The sequence below is a fragment of the Panulirus ornatus genome, chromosome 18 (genome assembly GCF_036320965.1).
Source record: "Panulirus ornatus isolate Po-2019 chromosome 18, ASM3632096v1, whole genome shotgun sequence".
Taxonomy (NCBI): Eukaryota; Metazoa; Arthropoda; class Malacostraca; order Decapoda; family Palinuridae; genus Panulirus; species Panulirus ornatus.
Genome location: NC_092241.1, coordinates 55,917,825 through 55,942,106, shown reverse-complemented (window position 1 = coordinate 55,942,106; position 24,282 = coordinate 55,917,825). Strand labels below are relative to the sequence as shown.

The 24,282-nt window shown below is 42.0% G+C and overlaps 1 protein-coding gene across 2 annotated transcripts in view; it reads right to left on the bottom strand.

Moving 5' to 3' along the window:
- Window positions 1-2,644: 2,644 nt before the first annotated feature.
- The window catches only part of Nsun5 (Nop2/Sun-like domain containing protein 5), a 72,190-nt gene continuing 50,552 nt past the window's right edge, over window positions 2,645-24,282 (bottom strand). For both annotated transcript variants that reach the window (XM_071673263.1, XM_071673265.1), the window contains 2 exons: window positions 17,400-17,572; window positions 2,645-4,240 (listed from right to left, as the gene is read on the bottom strand). In XM_071673263.1, the coding sequence (XP_071529364.1) occupies window positions 3,699-4,240; window positions 17,400-17,572 (715 nt within the window). In that variant the 3' untranslated portion in view covers window positions 2,645-3,698. The remainder of the gene's footprint in view (window positions 4,241-17,399; window positions 17,573-24,282) is intronic.

Sequence of the window (24,282 nt, the reverse complement as noted above, 5' to 3'; positions counted from 1 at the left end):
CCAGTGAATGTTAGTTTGCGGCAGGGGTGCGTGATGTCTCCATAGCTGTTTAATTTGTTTATGGATGGTGTGGTTAGGGAGGTGATTGCAAGAGTTTTGGAGAATGAGGCAAGTATGCTGTCTGTTGTGGATGAGAGGGCTTGGGAAATGAGTCAGTTATTGTTTGCTGATGATACAGTGCTGGTGGCCGATTCAGGTGAGAAACTGCAGAAGTTGGTGACTGAGTTTGGTAAAGTGTGTGAAAGAAGAAAGCTGAAAGTGAATGTGAATAAGAGCAAGGTTATTAGATTCAGTAGTGTTAAGTGACAAGTTAACTGGGAGGTAAGTTTGAATGGAGAAATACTGGAGGAAGTGAAGCGTTTTAGATATCTGGGAGTGGATTTAGCAGCGGATGGAACCCTGGAAGTGGAAGTGAGTCACAGAGTGGGGGAGGGGGCAAAGGTTCTGGAAGTGTTGAAGAATGTGTGGAAGGCAAGAATGTTATCTCGGAGAGCAAAATGGATGGGCTATAGATAGAGTTGTGTGGAGGAGGGCGAATGTGTTGGAAATGAAATGTGTGAGGACAATATGTGGTGTGAGGTGGTTTGATCAAGTAAGTAATGAAAGGGTAAGAAAGATTTTTTTTTTTTTTTTGCTTTGTCGCTGTCTCCTGCGTTTGCGAGGTAGCACAAGGAAACAGACGAAAGAAATGGCCCAACCCACCCCCATACACATGTATATACATACATCCACACACGCAAATATACATACCTACACAGCTTTCCATGGTTTACCCCAGACGCTTCACATGCCCTGATTCAATCCACTGACATCATGTCAACCCCGGTATACCACATCGCTCCAATTCACTCTATTCCTTGCCCTCCTTTCACCCTCCTGCATGTTCAGGCCCCAATCACACAAAATCTTTTTCACTCCATCTTTCCACCTCCAATTTGGTCTCCCTCTTCTCCTCGTTCCCTCCACCTCCGACACATATATCCTCTTGGTCAACCTTTCCTCACTCATTCTCTCCATGTGCCCAAACCATTTCAAAACACCCTCTTCTGCTCTCTCAACCACGCTTTTTTTATTTCCACACATCTCTCTTACCCTTACATTACTTACTCGATCAAACCACCTCACACCACACATTGTCCTCAGACATCTCATTTCCAGCACATCCATCCTCCTGCGCACCACTCTATCCATAGCCCACGCCTCGCAACCATACAACATTGTTGGAACCACTATTCCTTCAAACATACCCATTTTTGCTTTCGGAGATAATGTTCTCGACTTCCACACATTCTTCAAGGCTCCCAGAATTTTTGCCCCCTCCCCCACCCTATGATCAACTTCCGCTTCCATGGTTCCATCCGCTGCCAGATCCACTCCCAGATATCTAAAACACTTTACTTCCTCCAGTTTTTCTCCATTCAAACTCACCTCCCAATTGACTTGACCCTCAACCCTACTGTACCTAATAACCTTGCTCTTATTCACATTTACTCTTAACTTTCTTCTTTCACACACTTTACCAAACTCAGTCACCAGCTTCTGCAGTTTCTCACATGAATCAGCCACCAGCGCTGTAATAAAGAGTGTGGTTGAGAGAGCAGAAGAGGGTGTACTGAAATGGTTTGGACACATGGAGAGAATGAGTGAGGAAATATTGACAAAGAGGATATAAGTGTCAGAGGTGGAGGGAACCCTTTTTTTTTAAAGGGACCTGATTTTATTTCAAGGCCTCTTTTGTAGGACATCTTGTAGGTTGAAGGCTGTGCTTAGTATCCAGTGGCAGGAAAATGGTGGACTTTTGGAGTGAAAAAATCTTGGATGAGACTGTACTTCCTTTTGTCAGTAGATGATAATATAGCCTTGGAGAAAGTGGCAAATTCACATGTGGTTAAGCCATAGGTTGGTGGAATCCAATAATACACACACACACACTTGTATTTTCATCCTTGATCACATTCTCCTGCTTTAGTGAGGTAGTGCCGGGAACAGACAAAGAAAGGCCACTTTCACTGACATCCATTCTCTGTCATTTGCAGTGCATCAAAACCAGAGCTCCCTCTCCACAACAAGGCCCCCCCTGTGACTTTTCCAAATATACATATCTAAGGTAAGTTATATATGTTGAGGCCTAACTAGACTCCTTCAGCCTGAGGTTGCACCACAAGTGAAATCACCTGTGGTAAGTCTGTCGTTTTCAGTAAGAGAAATTTTGGTAGCACAGTCTTGTTAGTGGTCTTTTAGTTTTGGAGTGGTCCATCCTGTCCCTGCTGCTGAGTTTAGCTCAGTTTTGAAGCTGCCATGTGTACTGCAATGAAACCACAGCTCGCTTTCCACGTTCAGGCCCCACGGACCTTTCCATGGTTTACCCCAGACGCTTCACAAGCCCTGGTTCAATCCATTGACAGCACGTTGACCCTAGTATACCACATCATTCCAATTCATTCTATTCCTTACATGCCTCTCGCCCTCCTACATATTCAGGCCCCGATCTCTCAAAATCTATTTTTATTCCATCCTTCCACCTGCAATTTGGTCTCCCACTTCTTGTTCCCTCCACCTGACACGTATATCCTCCGTCAATCTTTCTCACTCATTCTCTTCATATGTCCACACCATTTCAACACACCCTCTTCTGCTCTCTCAACTCTCTATTTTCACACAGCTGTCTTACACTTTCATTACTTACTCGATCAAACCACCTCACACCATATGTAGTCCTCAAACATTTCATTTTCATCACATTCACCATCCTCCATACAACCCCATCTATAGCCCATGCCTCGCAACCATATGACATTGTTGGAACTACTATTCTTTCAAACATACACATTTTTGCTTTCCAAGATAATGTTCTCTCCTTCCACACATTCTTCATCACTCCCAGAACTTTCAACCCCTCCCCACCCAGTGACTCACTTCCACTTCCATGGTTCCATCTGCTGCTAAGTCCACTCCCAGACACCCTAAAACACTTCACTTCCTCCAATTTTTCTCCATTCAATCAACTTGTCCCTCAACCCTACTGAACCTAATAACCTTGCTCTTATTCACACTTACTAAACTTTCTCCTTTCACACACTTTTCCAACCTCAGTCAATAACTACAGTTTCACATTTGAATCAGCCACTAGAGTTCTATCATTATCCCTGGGGATAGGGATGGGGAGAAAGAATACTTCCCACATATTCTCTGCGGGGTACTGGAAATCTCCCCCTCCCATATTTGATTTTCCAAAAGAAGGAACAGAGAGGGGAGAAAAGTGAGGATATTCCCTTTAAGACCCAGTCCTCTGTTCTTAACACTACATCGCTGATGCTGGAAATGGTGAATATGAATGAAAAAATTAGATTACAAACACCATTCCTCATATCTTGTTTTTCTATCATATTAACTACATGGGCCAGGTTCTTTTCTTCTGCTTGGAGTTTCTTTTGTTTTTCACTTTGAAGGTGAATGGCAGCATTGCACTTGCTTGTATGTGATAATCTTCACTACCATCTGAATGTTTTAAGAAGTATTTGCTTTTCTGTTTTTCATCACTTGTTCTAGCAACAGTAGTAATTACTACTTCTCTTGTAGTCTTCCTATCAACACTATTACCTTTGCTGTTTGATTACTTTCTATTTCTTTATGATTTTTTTTGCTTTTTTTCATGATTTTTTTGCTTGTCACAATTTTTGCTCTTCATTTTTTCCCCATTATTTTTTTGATTTTCTTTTCCTCTTGTGAGTGTTATCATGGTCAATCAACTCAGTACCTGATGCATCATTGCCTTCACTAATGAAACCATTCTTTCCATCCATGCACTGCTCTAATTCCTCTTTATTTTGTGAATTACTGCAACTGCTATGTTTTCTTTTCTGACCTTTGCAGTTATCTGAATGCAGTTTATCACAATCTTTGTTATTTCTCCTAACAAACTTAGCAATAAAAAATCCGTGACATTTATCAATTTCAGTATTGGTCCTCAGGCACTTCTTCCCACATGAATATTTCGTGTTTCCAAAATGCTTCCATTCACGGAGTTTCTTTCCTAGATTTTTAAGTTTAAAATGATCATGGTACTGATTTAAGGCTTCCTCAACAACTTCTTCATTTTCCTCAGCATGCACAGAACAGGTGGAGTATATAACTTCCTTAACTGATGGAAATGAAAGAGCATAAAGCAGTATGCGGACCTGGAATGATGCAAGGCTTTTGATTCGCTGCTGGGATACCTCATCTTTGTAGACGTTCACACCTAGAAATAATAATACCTTAGACACATGAGAAAAATACATTTAGATTGGGTACATTTACATAATTATGTACATCAGAAAGTGCATCTTTAAAAACAAGCAAAAATTTCCCATTCTTTTTATGATTGAGTTTACTGAACATGTCATCAGGCTATAACATGCACTTTCACAACAAAAAGCCATAGAAACAGCATAGTGATGTAAAAAAATTCTGATACCCTTATTCATGACAGATTTCCTCTAAACATGGTGCCTTTTTAAGAAATACTTTCTCTGTCTTACCAATTATTCTTTTGTTCCTCTCTACACCTATTCATGCTTGCTTCATTGGGTAAAGATAAATGTTTATTTCAAATGGTTATCATAACAAATCAAAATCTCTAAATGAATTCAACTTAAAACTCTTTCAAAACAAGCATCACCAAAGACAAAATAGAGCTGCATCAACATACCAACCCATACATATATACATACATAAACACACATACTAGAGGGATGTCTGATCATTATCTTGTGGAGGCTTAGGTGAAGATTTGTATGGGTTTTCAGAAAAGAAGAGTGAATGTTGGGGTGAAGAGGGTGGTGAGAGTAAGTGAGCTTGGGAAGGAGACTTGTGTGAGGAAGTACCAGGAGAGACTGAGTACAGAATGGAAAAAGGTGAGAACAATGGAAGTAAGGGGAGTGGGGGAGGAATGGGATGTATTTAAGGAATCAGTGATGGATTGCGCAAAAGATGCTTGTGGCATGAGAAGCGTGGGAGGTGGGTTGATTAGAAAGGGTAGCGAGTGGTGGGATGAAGAAGTAAGATTATTAGTGAAAGAGAAGAGAGAGGCATTTGGACGATTTTTGCACGGAAATAATGCAATTGAGTGGGAGATGTATAAAAGAAAGAGACAGGAGGTCAAGAGAAAGGTGCAAGAGGTGAAAAAGAGGGCAAATGAGAGTTGGGGTGAGAGAGTATCATTAAATTTTGGGGAGAATAAAAAGATGTTCTGGAAGGAGGTAAATAAAGTGCATAAGACAAGGGAGCAAATGGGAACTTCAGTGAAGGGTGCAAATGGGGAGGTGATAACAAGTAGTGGTGATGTGAGAAGATGGAGTGAGTATTTTGAAGGTTTGTTGAATGTGTTTGATGATAGAGTGGCAGATATAGGGTGTTTTGGTCGAGGTGGTGTGCAAAGTGAGAGGGTTAGGGAAAATGATTTGGTAAACAGAGAAGAGGTAGTAAAAGCTTTGCGGAAGATGAAAGCCGGCAAGGCAGCAGGTTTGGATGGTATTGCAGTGGAATTTATTAAAAAAGGGGGTGACTGTATTGTTGACTGGTTGGTAAGGTTATGTATGACTCATGGTGAGGTGCCTGAGGATTGGCAGAATGCGTGCATAGTGCCATTGTACAAAGGCAAAGGGGATAAGAGTGAGTGCTCAAATTACAGAGGTATAAGTCTGTTGAGTATTCCTGGTAAATTATATGGGAGGGTATTGATTGAGAGGGTGAAGGCATGTACAGAGCATCGCATTGGGGAAGAGCAGTGTGGTTTCAAAAGTGGTAGAGGATGTGTGGATCAGGTGTTTGCTTTGAAGAATGTATGTGAGAAATACTTAGAAAAGCAAATGGATTTGTATGTAGCATTTATGGATCTGGAGAAGGCATATGATAGAGTTGATAGAGATGCTCTGTGGAAGGTATTAAGAATACATGGTGTGGGAGGCAAGTTGTTAGAAGCAGTGAAAAGTTTTTATCGAGGATGTAAGGCATGTGTACATGTAGGAAGAGAGGAAAGTGATTGGTTCTCAGTGAATGTAGGTTTGCGGCAGGGGTGTGTGATGTCTCCATGGTTGTTTAATTTGTTTATGGATGGGGTTGTTAGAGAGGTGAATGCAAGAGTTTTGGAAAGAGGGGCAAGTATGAAGTCTGTTGTGGATGAGAGAGCTTGGGAAGTGAGTTAGTTGTTGTTCACTGATGACACAGCGCTGGTGGCTGATTCATGTGAGAAACTGCAGAAGCTGGTGACTGAGTTTGGTAAAGTGTGTGAAAGAAGAAAGTTAAGAGTAAATGTGAATAAGAGCAAGGTTATTAGGTACAGTAGGGTTGAGGTTCAAGTCAATTGGGAGGTAAGTTTGAATGGAGAAAAACTGGAGGAAGTAAAGTGTTTTAGATATCTGGGAGTGGACCTGGCAGCGGATGGAACCATGGAAGCAGAAGTGAATCATAGGGTGGGGGAGGGGGCGAAAATCCTGGGAGCCTTGAAGAATGTGTGGAAGTCAAGAACATTATCTCGGAAAGCAAAATGGGTATGTTTGAAGGAATAGGGGTTCCAACAATATTGTATGGTTGCGAGGTGTGGGCTATGGATAGAGTTGTGCGCAGGAGGGTGGATGTGCTGGAAATGAGATGTTTGAGGACAATGTGTGGTGTGAGGTGGTTTGATCGAGTAAGTAATGTAAGGGTAAGAGAGATGTGTGGAAATAAAAAGAGCGTGGTTGAGAGAGCAGAAGAGGGTGTTTTGAAATGGTTTGGGCACATGGAGAGAATGAGTGAGGAAAGATTGACCAAGAGGATATATGTGTCGGAGGTGGAGGGAACGAGGAGAAGTTGGAGACCAAATTGGAGGTGGAAAGATGGAGTGAAAAAGATTTTGCATGATCGGGGCCTGAACATGCAGGAGGGTGAAAGGCGGGCAAGGAATAAAGTGAATTGGATTGATGTGGTATACCGGGGTTGACGTGCTGTCAGTGGATTGAATCAGGGCATGTGAAGCGTCTGGGGTAAACCATGGAAAGTTGTGTGGGGCCTGGATGTGGAAAGGGAGCTGTGGTTTCAGGCATTATTGCATGACAGCTAGAGACTGAGTGTGAACAAATGGGGCCTTTGTTGTCTTTTCCTAGTGCTACTTCGCACTCATAAGGGGGGAGGGGGATGGTATTCCATGTGTGGCGAGGTGGCGATGGGAATGAATAAAGGCAGACGGTGTGAATTGTGCACATTGATATATATGTATGTGTCTGTGTGTGTATATACATGTGTACACTGAGATGTATAGGTATGTATATTTGCGTGTGTGGACGTGTATGTATATACATTGTGTTTGGGGGTGGGTTGGGCCATTTCTTTCGTCTGTTTCCTTGCGCTACCTCGCAAACGCGGGAGACAGTGACAAAGCAAAATACAAAAAAAAATATAAACACACATACTATACTCTTTACTATTATACTTGAACGCTGTTTCCCACATCATCGAGGTAGCATCAAGAAACAGATGAAGAACGGCCCATCCACTCATATACACATGTATATACTCATACATGCTTGCCTTCATCTATTCCCAGCACCACTCCCTGCTTCAACAAGGTAGCACCAAGAAAAAAGACCAAAAAAGGCCACATTCGTTCACACTCAGTCTCTAGCTATCATGTGTAATGCACCGAAACCACAGCCACTGATAGTAATGTACAGTGTAGTGAAATTGTTTAACCAGCTTGTGTTGTGACCAGGTCAATGTTAAAGAGAGAAGTTGAATATGATTTAGGTGAATTATTTAATGAAGAGTATGTTACTAGAGATAAGGTGAATAATTTAATGAAGAGTATGTAACTAGAGATAAAGTGAATTACTTAACGAAGAGTATGTAACTAGAGATAACACAGTAGAATCTGGAAATGAGAAGAGCACTGCAGTATTGAAAACTGATGTATTTCCAGATTTTGTTGTGGATGAGAAAGAGTTGACAAAGTTACAGAAGGGTGATGAAAGTTTGAAAGAATATTGGAGTGAAGCTACTAGAAATGGGAGTGAGAGTGATGTCACTTAGATTTTATGTACAAAATGGTGTGTTGATGAGAAAGTGGAGGCCTGCTCAGGTTCCAGCATCTGATTGATCACTGGGAGGTCAGAAAGTAGATTGTTGTTCCAAAGAATTATAGGGTACATGTTACTGCTTTATCTCATAGTTCTTGTTTGTCTGCACAACTGGAAGTTAGGAAGACAAATGATAATTAGCTCATTTTTATTGGCCAAATATGAAAAAAAATGTATCCCAGTACTGTAAGACATGTGAATTATGTCAGAGAGTAATTAAACCCAACCAGACTATACAGCCAGCACCACTGCAGCCAATTTCTGCTTTTTGTAAATCTTTCAGCAAAATTGTAAGTGACTGTGTAGGTCCTTTACCAAAAACACATAAAGGAAATCAGTATTTATTGACAATAACGTGTGCATCTACTAGATTTCCAGAAGCAGTACCATTACGAAGCATGTATTCTAATAATATTGTAATAGATTTTGTGAAATATTTCTCCTGGGTGGGTATATCTGAAATTATAGTCGCACCAAGGAAGTAATTTCACTTTAGGAATGTTCAAGAAAATATTAGAGGTTACATATAACATATAAATGTGTCAAGTGCTTATCACCCACAGAGCCAAGGAGTTGTGAAGATTCCATCATACTTTGAAAAATACTTTGAGATTTTTTTTCATATTATTCGCCATTTCCCGCATTAGTGAGGTAGCGTTAAGAATTGAGGACTGAGCCTTTGAGGGAATATCCTCACTTGGCCCCCTCCTCTGTTCCTTCTTTAGGAAAACTAAAAATGAGAGGGGAGGATTTCCAGTCCCCCACTCTCTTCTCTTTCAGTCGCCTTCTACGAAACGCAGGGAATACGTGGGAAGTATTCTTTCTCCCCTATCCCCTAGTCAGTAGGATAGGATAAGGATTTGCCTTTAGCAATGTTTGCCACTGGAGATTTGAAAGAGTATCAAAAAGATATGAAGGTATGGTATGACAAAAATTCAAGAAGCAGAGTTCAAGCCAGGTGATCGAATGTTGGAACTATTGCCTCAGACAGGAAATCCTTTGAGAGCAAGATTTTATGGTCCCTGGGTTATTGAGAAAAAGAGTTGATGAATTGAATTATATTGTAAATACTCCAGACAGACACAAGCCAAGCCAATTGTGTCGTGTAAACATGATAAAACCTTATCATAATAGAAATTCTGCAAAGGATGATGACGTTACAAATGTATATTGTGCATGTGTTATGTCTGATGATGTACAGGAAATGGATGAAAGTGAGAGTGTAAAGTTGGGGAGATGTGAAGACAAACTGTTAATTGTTAGAAAATTTGAAAAAGAAACTTGATCATTTAGAAACAAAGAGAAGAGATCATACAAATAATGAATGAGTTTAGGTGTTTGTTTTCTAATGTTTCTAGAACTGATGTATTACAGCATGATGTCAAAATTGACAAAGCAATACCTATTAAGCAGCATCCATATAGAGTGAATCCTAAAATGAGAGATAATGAGAAATGTACAATATATGCCTGACAATGATCTGACTGATAAAAGTAATAGTCCTTGGAGTTCATCTTGTGTTAATAACTAAACCTGATAGTTATTAACATATTTCTTTTGCACTGGATGTTTTGGCTCTTGAGTGAAAGAGGCTCAAGGGTAAAGCGGAAGAGTGGTTTGGGAATGTCTAGGGAGTAAAGTCTGGGGTTAGTGAGAGGACAAGAGTAAGGGAAGGAGTAGCACTTCTCCTGAAACAGGAGTGGTGGGAGTATGTGATAGAGTGTAAGAAAGTAAACTCTAGATTGGTATGGGTAAAACTGAAAGTGGATGGAGAGAGATGGGTGATTATTGGTGCATATGCACCTGGGCATGAGAAGAAAGATCATGAAAGGCAAGTGTTTTGGGAGGAGCTGAGTGAGTGTGTTAGTAGTTTTGAGGGACGAGACTGGGTTACAGAGATGGGTGATTTGAATGCAAAGGTGAGTAATGTGGTAGTTGAGGGAATAATTGGTGTACATGGGGTGTTCAGTGTTGTAAATGGAAATGGAGAAGAGCTTGTAGATTTATGTGCTGAAAAAGGACTGGTGATTGGGAATACCTGGTTTAAAAAGAGAGATATACATAAGTATACGTATGTAAGTAGGAGAGACAGTCAGAGAGCATTACTGGATTACGTGTTAATTGATAGGCGCATGAAAGAGATTTTTGAATCTTAACGTGCTGAAAGGTGCAACTGGAGGGATGTCTGATCATTATTTTGTGGAGGCGAAGGTGAAGATTTGTAGAGGTTTTCAGAAAAGAAGAGAGAATGTTGGGGTGAAGAGAGTGGTGAGAGTAAGTGAGCTGGGAAGGAGACTTGTGTGACAAAGTACCAGGAGAGACAGAGTATAGAATGGAAAGAGGTGAGAACAAAGGACGTAAGGGGAGTGGGGGAGGAATGGGATGTGTTTTGGGAAGCAGTGATGGCTTGAGCAAAAGATGCTTGTGGCATGAGAAGCGTGGGAGGTGGGCAGATTACAAAGGGTTGTGAGTGGTGGGATGAAGAAGTAAGATTATTAGTGAAAGAGAAGAGGGAGGCATTTGGATGATTTTCTCAGGGAAATAATGCAAATGAGTGGGAGATGTATAAAAAGAGGCAGGAGGTCAAGAGAAAGGTGCAAGAGGTGAAAAAGAGGGCAAATGAGAGTTGGGGAGAGAGAGTATCATTAAATTTTAGGGAGAATAAAAAGATGTTTTGGAAGGAGGTAAATAAAGTGCATAAGACAAGGGAACAAATGGGCACATCAGTGAAGGGGGCTAATGGGGAGGTGATAACAAGTAGTGGTGATGTGAGAACGAGATGGAGTGAGTATTTTGAAGGTTTGTTGAATGTGTTTGATGATAGAGTGGCAGATATAGGGTGTTTTGGTCATGTGCAAAGTGAGAGGGTTAGGGAGAATGATTTGGTAAACAGAGAAGAGGTAGTAAAGGCTTTGCGGAAGATGAAAGCCAGCAAGGCGGCGGGTTTGGATGGTATTGCAGTGGGATTTATTAAAAAAGGGGGTGACTGTGTTGTCGATTGGTTGGTAAGGTTATTTAATGTATGTATGACTCATGGTGAGGTGCCTGAGGATTGGCGGAATGCTTGCATAGTGCCATTGTACAAAGGCAAAGGGGATAAAAGTGAGTGCTCAAATTACAGAGGCATAAGTTTGTTGAGTATTCCTGGGAAATTATATGGGAGGGTATTGATTGAGAGGGTGAAGGCATATACAGAGCATCAGATTGGGGAAGAGCAGTGTGGTTTCAGAAGTGGTAGAGGATGTGTGGATCAGGTGTTTGCTTTGAAGAATGTATGTGAGAAATACTTAGAAAAGCAAATGGATTTGTATGTAGCATTTATGGATATGAAGAAGGCATATGATAAGTGTTGATATAGATGCTCTCTGGAAGGTATTAGGAATATATGGTGTGGGAGGCAAGTTGTTAGAAGCAGTGAAAAGTTTTTGTCGAAGATGTAAGGCATGTGTACGTGTAGGAAGAGAGGAAAGTGATTGGTTCTCAGTGAATGTTGGTTTGTGGCAGGGGTGCGTGATGTCTCCATGGTTATTTAATTTATTTATGGATGGGGTTGTCAGGGAGGTGAATGCAGGAGTTTTGGAAAGAGGGCAAGTATGCAGTCTGTTGTGGATGAGAGTGCTTGGAAAGTGAGTCAGTTGTTGTTCGCTGATGATACAGCGCTGGTGGCTGATTCAGGTGAGAAACTGCAGAAGCTGGTGACTTGAGTTTGGTAAAGTGTAAGAAGGAAGAAAGCTGAGAGAAAATGTGAATAAGAGCAAGGTTATTAGGTGCAATAGAGTTGAGGGACACGTCAAATGGGAGGTAAGTTTGAATGGAGAAAAACTGGAGGAAGTGAAGTGTTTTAGATATCTTGGAGTGGATTTGGCAGCGGATGGAACCATGGAAGCGGAAGTGAATCATAGGGTGGGGGAGGGGGCGAAAGTTCTGGGAGCGTTGAAAAATGTGTGGAAGTCGAGAACATTATGGGTATGTTTGAAGTAATAGTGGTTCCAACAATGTTATATGGTTGCGAGGCATGGGCTATAGACAGAGTTGTGCAGAGGAGGGTGGATGTGCTGGAAATGAGATGTTTGAGGACAATATGTGATGTGAGGGGGTTTGATCGAGTAAATAATGAAAGGGCAAGAGAGATGGGTGGTAATAAAAAGTGTGTGGTTGTGAGAGCAGAAAAAGGTGTTTTGAAATGGTTTGGTCACATGGAGAGAATGAGTGAGGAAAGATTGACAAAGAGGATATATGTGTCAGAGGTGGAGGGAACGAGGAGAAGTGGGAGACCAAGTTGGAGGTGGAAAGATGGAGTGAAAAAGATTTTGAGTGATTGGGGCCTGAACATGCGTGAGGATGAAAGGCGTGCAAGGAACAGAGTGAATTGAAACGATGTGATATACCAGGGTCGACGTGCTATTTTGTGGAGCTTTGTGGAGCCTGGATTTGGAAAGGGAGCTGTGGCTTCGGTGCATTACACATAACAGCCAGAGTCTGAGTGTGGATGAATGTGGCCTTTGTTTTCCTTTCCTAGTTCTACCTCATGCACATGCTGGGTGGGGTGGGGGGTGGGGGGTGTGTGTGTGTGTGTGTGTGTGTGTGTGTTCATTTCATGTGTGGAGGAGAGGCGGCGGGAATGGATGAAGGCAGCATGTATGAATGTGTGCATGTGTATATATATATGTCTGTGTATGCAATTGTATGTATATGTTGAAATGTATTGGTATGTATATGTGCGTGTGTGGGTGTTTATGTATATACATGTGTATGTGGGTAGGTTCGGCCTTTCATTACTTAATCAATCAAACCACCTCACACCACATACCGTCCTGAAACATTTAATTTCCAACACATCCACCCTCCTCTGCACAACCCTATCTATTGCCCATGCCTCGCAAAAATATAACATTGTTGGAACCACTATTACTTCAAACATACCCATTTTTGCTCTCCGAGATAATGTTCTCGCCTTCCACACATTCTTCAATGCTCCCAGGATCTTCGCCCCCTCCCCCACCCTGTGACTCACTTCCACTTCCATGGTTCTATCTGCTGCCAAGTCCACTCTCAGATATCTACAACACTTCACTTCTTCCAGTTTTTCTCCATTTAAACTTACCTCCCAATTAACTTGTCCCTCAACCCTACTGAACCTAATAACCTTGCTCTTATTCACATTTACTCCCAACTTTCTTCTTTCACACACTTTATCATCAGCGAACAACAACTGACACTTCCCAAGCCCTCTCATCCACAACAGACTGCATACTTACCCCTCTCTCCAAAACTCTTACATTTACCTCCCTAACCACCCAATCCATAAAAAAACTAAACAACCATGGAGATATCACGCACCCCTACCACAAACTGACATTCATTGGGAACCAATCACTCTCCCCTCTCTGTATTCGTACACATGGCCTACATCCACAGTAAAAACTTTTCACTGCTTCTAGCAACTTACCTCCTACACCATATATTCTTAAAACCTTCCACAAAAGCATCTCTATCAACCCTATCATATGCCTTCTCCAGATCCACAAATGCCTTGACCCTCTCAATCAATACCCTTCCATATAACTTCCCAGGAATACTCAACAAACATTTGCCTCTGTAATTTGAACACTCACCTTTATCGCCTTTGCCTTTGTACAATGGCACTATGCATGCATTCTGCCAATTCTCAGGCACTCCACCATGATCCATACATACAAGAATATCCTTACCAACCAATCAACAACACAGTCACCCCCTTTTTTAATAAATTCCACTGCATTACCATCCAAACCTGCCACCTTGCAGGCTTTCATCTTTCACAAAGCTTTCACTACCTCTTCCTGTTTACCAAACCATTCTCCCTGACCCTCTCACTTTGCACTCCACCCCGACCAAAACATCCTATATCTGCCACTCTATCATCAAACACATTCAAAAAACCTTCAAAATATTCACTCCATCTTCTCACTTCACCACTACTTGTTATTACCTCCCCATTTGCCCCCTTCACCAATGTTCCCATTTGTTCTCTTGTCTTATGCACTTTATTTACCTCCTTCCATGACATCTTTTTATTCCCCCTAAATTATAATAATAACCTCTCACCCTAACTCTCATTTGCCATCTTTTTCACCTCCTGCTGCTTTCTTTTATACCTTACCCAGTCATTTGCATTACTTCCCAGCAATAATCCTCCAAACGCCTCTCTCTTCTCTTCCACTAACAATCTTACTTCTTCATCCCACCATTCATTACCCTTTCTAATCTGCCCACCTCCCACCTTTCTCCTGCCACATGCATCTTTTGCATAAGCCATCACTGCTTCCCTAAATACATCCCATTCCTCCCCCACTCCCCTTACGTCATTTGCTCTCACCTTTTGCCATTCTGCACTCAATCTCTCTTGGTATTTCCTTAAGCAAGTCTCCTTTCCAAGCTCACTACTCTCACCACTCTCTTCTCCCCAATATTCTCTCTTCTTTTTTGAAAACCTCTACAAATCTTCTACTAATATGTTGATAAGTATATGAATTTTCCAAAAGAAGGAACAGAGAGGTGGGCCAAGTGAGGATATACCCTCTAAGGCTCACTCCTCTGTTCTTAACGCTACCTCGCTAACGCGGATAAGGCGAATATTTGTGAAAAGAAAAAAAATATGAGTAGATGGGTCTTTCTTCACCTGTCTCCTGGTGCTACCTCACTGTTGCAGGAAATGGCAATCAAGTATAGGTATAAGTTAAAATATACCAAGAGTCCTAACTATCCAGTCAACATTAAATTCACCCACTTTCTTATGAAATTCAACTGCAATAACATCCATTCTGGTCACTCTGTTGCACTTCATCTGACGCAAAACTTTCAGCATTTCTTTTTATACCGAGCCATATGACTCTCAATCTGCATGTCTCTGCATCCAAAACATCCATCTGCCATCCTATTATTAAACATTCAACAACCCTTCAAAAAATTCACTCAATCTCCTCTTTACCTCATCTCTACCCGTAACCACTTCCCCTTTTGTCCCTTTCATCAATGTTCTCATGATTTTCTTGCACAACATCCTTCCAAAACAGTCTTCTTCCCCCCAAAGTTTGCTGATATTCGCACACCCCAGATCTCATTTTCCCTCTTTTTGAGCCAATGACTTGCAATCCCTCCCTGCAAATCATGCTCATATACCCCTCTTCTTTTATTCACTAGCAATTTAACTTCCTCATTCCATTCTCCACACCCTTTCTCACTTGTCCACCTACCATCTTCCACATGCCACGCCCTTCTCCTGCCCAGGTAAACATTTTTCCTTAAATGCCTCCCATTCCTCTCCCACCCCTTTGCTTCATTTACTCCCACCTTTGGCCATTCTACACTCAATCTCTCCTGGTATCTTTTCTCAAAAGGCTCTTTTTCAAGCTCACTCACTTTCACAACTCTCTTCCCACTCATATTCTTTCCTCTTTTCCTAAGGTCTCTACATCCACCAAGTAACAATCAGAAATCCCACCAGCTACCTATCTCAGCACATTTACATCCATGAGTCTCTTCTTTGCAACCCCTATCATTCAATAAATAATCCAGTAAAGCATCCTTCCCACTTACTCAAACATACTTATCTGTGTCCCTCTTTTCAAACCATGTTTTCCCAATCACCAGTACTTTTTCAGCACACAACTCCAGAAGGTGTTTACCATTTCATTCACACCATCAGGTATCTCATGCCTCCTGATAATATCCTATACTGTTGCATTACCCACCCTAGCATTGCAGTCAATTATTACAAGCACTCAATCACTTTCATCAAAATGTTGACACATTCACTCAGTTCCTCCTAAAACACATGCCTCTCCGGGAACTCCCTCAAGGGGGTGACCATAGCAACAGAGTTTCCATAACTGACAAACTCTAGAGCTGCTTCTTAGTCTTTAGTGCCTCATCCTTAATAGCCCACTGGCAGAGGGCAACTAAAGTGCAGTGTTATCAGAGGCTCCAACCTAATGTTCCTAATGACTTCTGCCCAATGCTCCTACCTAAATGTTCCTACCCACTACCTCATTCTATTGCTCCCATCATTTAGCCAAAAAGTAGGGCTCAGGAAAATACAGAGCTACAAAGAATGAACTGTGCGAGTTCAGTGTTATCAAGAGATATGCGTGACAAGGAGAGATTGTATGCTTGTGGACAGAATGCCACTACACTAGTTTGATCAAATCCCATTAAACCTTCTAGCAAAGAATGTACCCAAAATGAACAAGCCACTGCAATCACACATGAGTATTGAAGGGTGTAGAAGGTCAGAATTTCCTCACTGGAACTACTGTTCAGAAGGCTGAAGGGTCCTAACCTGAATTTTCTAAGACATATCTTAGAAGCTGGTGACTGAGTTTGGTAAAGTGTGTGAAAGAAGAAAGTTAAGAGTAAATGTGAATAAGAGCAAGGTTATTAGGTACAGTAGGGTTGAGGGTCAAGTCAATTGGGAGGTGAGTTTGAATGGAGAAAAACTGGAGGAAGTGAAGTGTTTTAGATATCTGGGAGTGGATCTGGCAGCGGATGGAACCATGGAAGCGGAAGTGGATCATAGGGTGGGGGAGGGGGCGAAAATTCTGGGAGCCTTGAAGAATGTGTGGAAGTCGAGAACATTATCTCGGAAAGCAAAAATGGGTATGTTTGAAGGAATAGTGGTTCCAACAATGTTGTATGGCTGCGAGGCGTGGGCTATGGATAGAGTTGTGCGCAGGAGGATGGATGTGCTGGAAATGAGATGTTTAAGGACAATGTGTGGTGTGAGGTGGTTTGATCGAGTAAGTAACGTAAGGGTAAGAGAGATGTGTGGAAATAAAAAGAGCGTGGTTGAGAGAGCAGAAGAGGGTGTTTTGAAATGGTTCGGGCACATGGAGAGAATGAGTGAGGAAAGATTGACCAAGAGAATTTATGTGTCGGAGGTGGAGGGAACGAGGAGAAGAGGGAGACCAAATTGGAGGTGGAAAGATGGAGTGAAAAAGATTTTGTGTGATCGGGGCCTGAACATGCAGGAGGGTGAAAGGAGGGCAAGGAATAGAGTGAATTGGAGCGATGTGGTATACCGGGGTTGACGTGCTGTCAGTGGATTGAATCAAGGCATGTGAAGCGTCTGGGGTAAACCATGGAAAGCTGTGTAGGTATGTATATTTGCGTGTGTGGACGTATGTATATACATGTGTATGGGGGTGGGTTGGGCCATTTCTTTCGTCTGTTTCCTTGCGCTACCTCGCAAACGCGGGAGACAGCGACAAAGAAAAAAAAAAAAAATATCTTGGAAAATCTCTCATACTTGAGAAGGAAAAAACTCACCACTAGATGAACAAGTTGGATCAACGAATATGTACTCAACCCCTGGAAATTTATTGTGAGGGAGTTCCATGAAGTTTTGCTTGTAAGTGGTAACACAAGTAACTCCACGTTGCCATAAAAGTTTCTCGAGAGTTTCAAATCGGCTAGAATCCATCTCAGTTGCAAGTACATGACTGAAATAAGAAGAAATTTTAGACATATAACTCCAACTATATTATACGGTTGCAAGGCATGGGCTATACATAGGGTTGCACAGAAGAGGGCGAATGTGATGGGAATGGAATGTCTGACTGCATGTTTCTCTGTACACCACATTACTAAAGTTTGTTTTATCCCATACATGCCTCACACCCTTTTGCATGATTGGGCCCTGACCCTTGAAAGCATTTTTCACTCCATCTTTCCACCTCTTTGGTTTCCCCCTACTCGTTTCCTCCAGTGTCAACATGTAAAGCACATTACTCAGCCCTATCTTACCCATTCTCTTCATATGTCCAAACCATTTTACACACCCTCTTCAGTTTTGTTACCTGTACTCCACATATTACCACACATTTCTCTTACCCAGGAGGGTCAGTGACATTTGCTTAGTGAGCCAGCATTTAAATGGTTGTCAAGTTGCACTTGTCTGACCCAGGTAGCTATCTTTTCTTTGTCTCACAACATGTGGACTACTGGTGTTTTGTCCATAAACATACATATGTATGTAACATTTGACAACACTTAACTCATGCAGTTCATTCTTCATAACTAGATTTTCCTGCGGTGAACACTATGCGCTAGCTGTGCCTATTGGTAGGAGCATTAGGTAGAAACATTGGGTAGATGTAGTAAGTGGGTCTATTAGATAGTAGTAGTCATCAGGAACATTAGGCAGGAGCTTCTGCAAACACTGTGCTAAACTTGCCCTCTGCCAGAGGCCTTTTAAGGGTGAGGCACTAAAGGCTAAGGAGCAGAACTGGAGTTCTTTAGTTATGAAGACTATTCTTATGGAGACTCTGTTGTCGTGGCAACCCCTCTGCGGCAGTTCCAAATGGAACAGGCATCAGAGATATAGACAGATATGTAGACATAGATAAATAGATAAGTGGTTTGATCATGTAAGTAATGAAAGGGTAAGACAGATGCATGGAAATAAGAAGAGTGTAGTTGAGAGATCAGACGAGGGTGTGTTGAAATGGTGTAGATACATGGAGAGAATAAGTAAGGAAAGGTTGACAAAGAGAAAATATATGCCAGATGTGGAGGGAACAAGGAGAACTGGGAGACCGAACTATAAAGATGAAGGATGAAGTGAAAACGATTTTGAGCGATTGGGGCCTGAACATGTAGGAGGATGGAAGGCATGCACAGAACAGGGCAAATTGGAAAGGTAGTATACTGGGGTCAAAAAGCCATCAATGGACTGAATCAGGGTATGTGAAACATTCAGAATAAACTGTAAAGGTCTGTGGGGCCTGGATGTGGATAGGAAGCTGTTGTTTTGATGCATTACATAAGCAGCTTGTGTGTGGATGTGACTGGATGTGGCATTTCTTTGGCTATTTCCTGGTGCTACCTTGCTGACGCAGGGGGTGATGAAGCTGTTTCCTGGGGGGCTGGGTGGCACCAGGAATGAATGAATGTGAGCTAGTATGAATATGTACATGTCTATCTATCTATCTATATCTCCTACCTAATGTTCCTACTGACTACTGCCTAATGCTCCTAACAACTTATACCTACAGCTCCTACCTAAATGTTCCTACCTACAACTTCTAGCTACTACTCCTACCATTTTGCCAAAAGGCAGGGCTAGTGCATTGTGCTCACTGTTGGAAAATCTAGAGTTACAAAGAATGAACTGTGTCAGTAATTTGGTCTCTTTTCATGTCATACACTTGTATGTTGAGACAGAATGCCATATCCCATAGTTGTGATGAGGCAAAAGAAATCAAACAGCCAGAGAGTGCAGCTTACAACCAAAGCTTGTGCACCACAACCATCTACTTACCCTCTGATACTCATGCACATTTTTCTTTTTTTTATTTCCGCTTCTCCCCTCCTCTGCGTTTCGACATAGCGCAAGGAAACATACAGATGAAATTGCCCAACACTACCCTTTGTTCCAGTAATTTCGACTCCACACATTGCAATATACAATACGCCTCCACACCTTATCCATGCGTATTCCATCCGACAGTTCACATCCCAGATACTAACTTCCTCTACAGTTTCATTCAACTCATCCTGATTACCACCATCGATTACTCTTATTCCATACCAATCTATTCCTTGCCACCTACCATCTTCACACTCGCTTCCATCCAGTGTATCAGGCCCCGACTCACACCAAAATCTTTTCTCACTTCATCTTCCCCTCCATTTGGTCTCCACTTCTCCTGTTCCCCTCCACTCCGACAATATAACCTCTGGTCAATCTTTCACTCATCCTCCATGACCACAACATTCAAAACCATCTTCTCTCTCTCACAGCTCTTTTTATTTCCATACATCTCCTTACCAATTTCAGTTACAACATGCTCCCCCTATATTCATACTCAGAGCTTCCACATCTTTCCTCTCCATCCATAAGACAATCTGCTTCAATTTCTATTCTCGACGTCCATCACTTTACCATCTCCACCTTCTCCTCCTTCATCCAACTTTCAACACCCTCCTTAACGCTCTTTATTTCTATCTCTCTTACCTAGTACTTACTCGATCAAACCACCTCACCACACATTGTCCTCAAACATCTCATTTCCAGCACATCCATCCTCCTGCGCACAACTCTATCCATAGCCCACGCCTTGCAACCATACAACATTGTTGGAACCACTATTCCTTCAAACATACCCATTTTTGCTTTCCGAGATAATGTTCTCGACTTCCACACATTCTTCAAGGCACCCAGGATTTTCGCCCCCTCCCCCACCCTATGATCCACTTCTGCTTCCATGGTTCCATCCGCTGCCAGATCCACTCCCAGATATCTAAAACACTTTACTTCCTCCAGTTTTGCTCCATTCAAACTTACCTCCCAATTGACTTGACCCTCAACCCTACTGTACCTAATAACCTTGTTCTTGTTCACATTTACTTTTAACTTTCTTCTTTCACACACTTTACCAAACTCAGTCACCAGCTTCAGCAGTTTCTCACATGAATCAGCCACCAGCGCTGTATCATCAGCGAACACCAACTGACTCACTTCCCAAGCTCTCTCATCCCCAGCAGACTTCATACTTGCCCCTCTTTCCAAAACTCTTGCATTTACCTCCCTAACAACCCCATCCATAAACAAATTAAACAACCATGGAGACATCACACACCCCTGCCACAAACCTACATTCACTGAGAACCAATCACTTTCCTCTCTTCCTACACGTACACATGCCTTACATCCTCGATAAAAACTTTTCACTGCTTCTAACAACTTGCCTCCCACACCATATATTCTTAATACCTTCCACAAAGCATCTCTATCAACTCTATCATATGCCTTCTCCAGATCCATAAATGCTACATACAAATCCATTTGCTTTTCTAAGTATTTCTCACATACATTCTTCAAAGCAAACACCTGATCCACACATCCTCTACCACTTCTGAAACCACACTGCTCTTCCCCAATCTGATGCTCTGTACATGCCTTCACCCTCTCAATCAATACCCTCCCATATAATTTACCAGGAATACTCAATAGACTTATACCTCTGTAATTTGAGCACTCACTCTTATCCCCTTTGCCTTTGTACAATGGCACTATGCACGCATTCCGCCAATCCTCAGACACCTCACCATGAGTCATACATACCTTACCAACCAGTCAATAATACAGTCACCCCCTTTTTTTATAAATTCCACTGCAATACCATCCAAACCTGCTGCCTTGCTGGCTTTCATCTTCCGCAAAGCTTTTACTACCTCTTCTCTGTTTACCAAATCATTTTCCCTAACCCTCTCACTTTGCACACCACCTCGACCAAAACACCCTATATCTGCCACTCTATCATCAAACACATTCAACAAACCTTCAAAATACTCACTCCATCTCCTTCTCACATCACCACTACTTGTTATCACCTCCCCATTTGTGCCCTTCACTGAGGTTCCCATTTGCTCCCTTGTCTTATGCACTTTATTTACCTCCTTCCAGAACATCTTTTTATTCTCCCTAAAATTTAATGATACTCTCTCACCCCAACTCTCATTTGCCCTCTTTTTCACCTCTTGCACCTTTCTCTTGACCTCCTGTCTCTTTCTTTTATACATCTCCCACTCAATTGCATTTTTTCCCTGCAAAAATCGTCCAAATGCCTCTCTCTTCTCTTTCACTAATAATCTTACTTCTTCATCCCACCACTCACTACCCTTTCTAATCAACCCACCTCCCACTCTTCTCATGCCACAAGCATCTTTTGCGCAATCCATCACTGATTCCCTAAATGCATCCCATTCCTCCCCCACTCCCCTTATTTCCATTGTTCTCACTTTTTTCCATTCTGTACTCAGTCTCTCCTGGTACTTCCTCACACAAGTCTCCTTCCCAAGCTCACTTACTCTCACCACCCTCTTCACCCCAACATTCACTCTTCTTTTCTGAAAACCCATACAAATCTTCACCTTAGCCTCCACAAGATAACGATCAGTACTGGTAATATACCTCCCTGGTTGTTAGGTGCCTACCAACTATAATATAATAATTATAACTAAACATATAAATTATCTTTCTATATCTCTGACATTTGTTCCAGCTGGAACTCCCTCGAAGGGGTGGCCACGGTAACAGAGTCTTCATAACTAGAGAGCTCCAATGTTGATTCTTAGCCTTTAAAGCCTAACATTAACTGGTCACAGGCAGGGTAACTTTAGTGCAGTGCTCTCCGAGGCTCCCACCTAATGTTCCTGCTGACTACTTCTACCTAATGCTCCTACCTACTACTTCTACTTAATATTTCTACCTAATACTCCTGCCTAAATGTTCCTACCTACTATTTCAATCTATTACAACTACCATTTTGCCAAAAGGCAAGCCAGCGCACAATGCTCATAGTGTGAGTTTAGTATTGTCGAGTGTTATGTATGAAAAAGGAGAGATTGTAATGTTTGTAGACAGAGAGCCAGTAGTCCACATGTGGGTGAGGCAGAAAGAAAAGACAACAATCTGGGTCACATGAGTGCATCTTGACAGCCACTGAAGTGCTGGTTGACTATGCAGCCATCACTAACCCTCAAGATACCTAGGCAGGTAGCACTGGTAATATACCTCCCCGGTTGTTAGCTGCCACCAACTACTACCATTCAAATGTTCATAAAATCAGTCACTACATCTATCAGATTACATACATATAATCCTAGATGTTCTTTAAAGTATTTCCCTTTTTAAAACTTAACAAAGATAATGCTGGCAAGTCTCTGAACCACTATTCTCTATCATATGTGTCATTCCTGGACAAAACTAATGTCATGCACCGCAACTGTACCTGTACATGTATTTTGTCCAGGAATGACATGTGGCAATGGGAAGGGATGAAGGCAGCAAGTATGAATATGTACATGTGTATATATGTTCATGTCTGTGAATGTATATGCTGAAATGTATAGGTATGTATATGTGCATGTGTGGGCGTTTATGTATATACATGTGTATGTGGGTGAGTTGGGCCATTCTTTCATCTGTTTTCCTCGCCCTACCTCGCTAACGCGGGAGACAGCGACAAAGTATAATAGATAATAGAATAGAATATATATTTACACAGCTTCTTCATACATATTCACCATTTCCCATGTTAGCAAGGTAGCGTTAAGAACAGAGGACTGAGCCCTAGAGGGAACATCCTCACTTGGCCCCTTCTCTGTTTCTTCTGTAAAACTGATAATGAGAGGGGAGGATTTGCAGCCCCCGCTCCCTCCCCTTTTAGTTGCCTTCTATGACACGCAGGGAATACATGGGAAGTATTCTTTCTTCCCTATCCCCAGGGGTGGCTTCAGAAGTGGAGAGGATGTGTGGATCAGGTGTTTGCTTTGAAGAATGTATGTGAGAAATACTTAGAAAAACAGATGGATTTGTATGAAGCATTTATGAACCTGGAGAAGGCGTATGATAGAGCTGATAGAGATGCTTTGAGGAAGGTAATAAGAGTATATGGCACGGGAGGTAAGTTGCTAGAAGCAGTGAAAAGCTTTTACCAAGGACATAAGGCATGTGTACGAGTAGGAAGTGGGGAAAGTGATTGGTTCCCAGTGAATGTCGGTTTGTGTAAGGGGTGGGTGATGTCTCCAAGGTTGTTTAATTTGTTTATGGATGGGGTAGTTAGGGAGGTGAATGCAAGTTTTGGAGAGAGTGGCAAGTATGCAGTGTGTTGTGGATGAAAGGGCTTGGGAAGTGAGTCAGTTGTTGTTTGCTGATCATACAACACTGGTGGCTGATTCGGGTGAGAAACTGCAGAAGTTGGTGACTGAGTTTGGTAAAGTGTTTGAAAGAAGAAAGTTGAGAGTAAATGTAAATAATAGCAAAGTTTATTAGGTTCAGTAGGGTTGAGGGACAAGTTAATTGGGAGGTAAAGTGTGTGAAAGAAGAAAGTTAAGAGTAAATGTGAATAAGAGCAAGGTTATTAGGTACAGTAGGGTTGAGGGTCAAGTCAATTGGGAGGTGAGTTTGAATGGAGAAAAACTGGAGGAAGTGAAGTGTTTTAGATATCTGGGAGTGGATCTGGCAGCGGATGGAACCATGGATGCGGAGGTGGATCATAGGGTGGGGGAGGGGGCGAAAATTCTGGGAGCCTTGAAGAATGTGTGGAAGTCGAGAACATTATCTCGGAAAGCAAAAATGGGTATGTTTGAAGGAATAGTGGTTCCAACAATGTTGTATGGTTGCGAGGCGTGGGCTATGGATAGA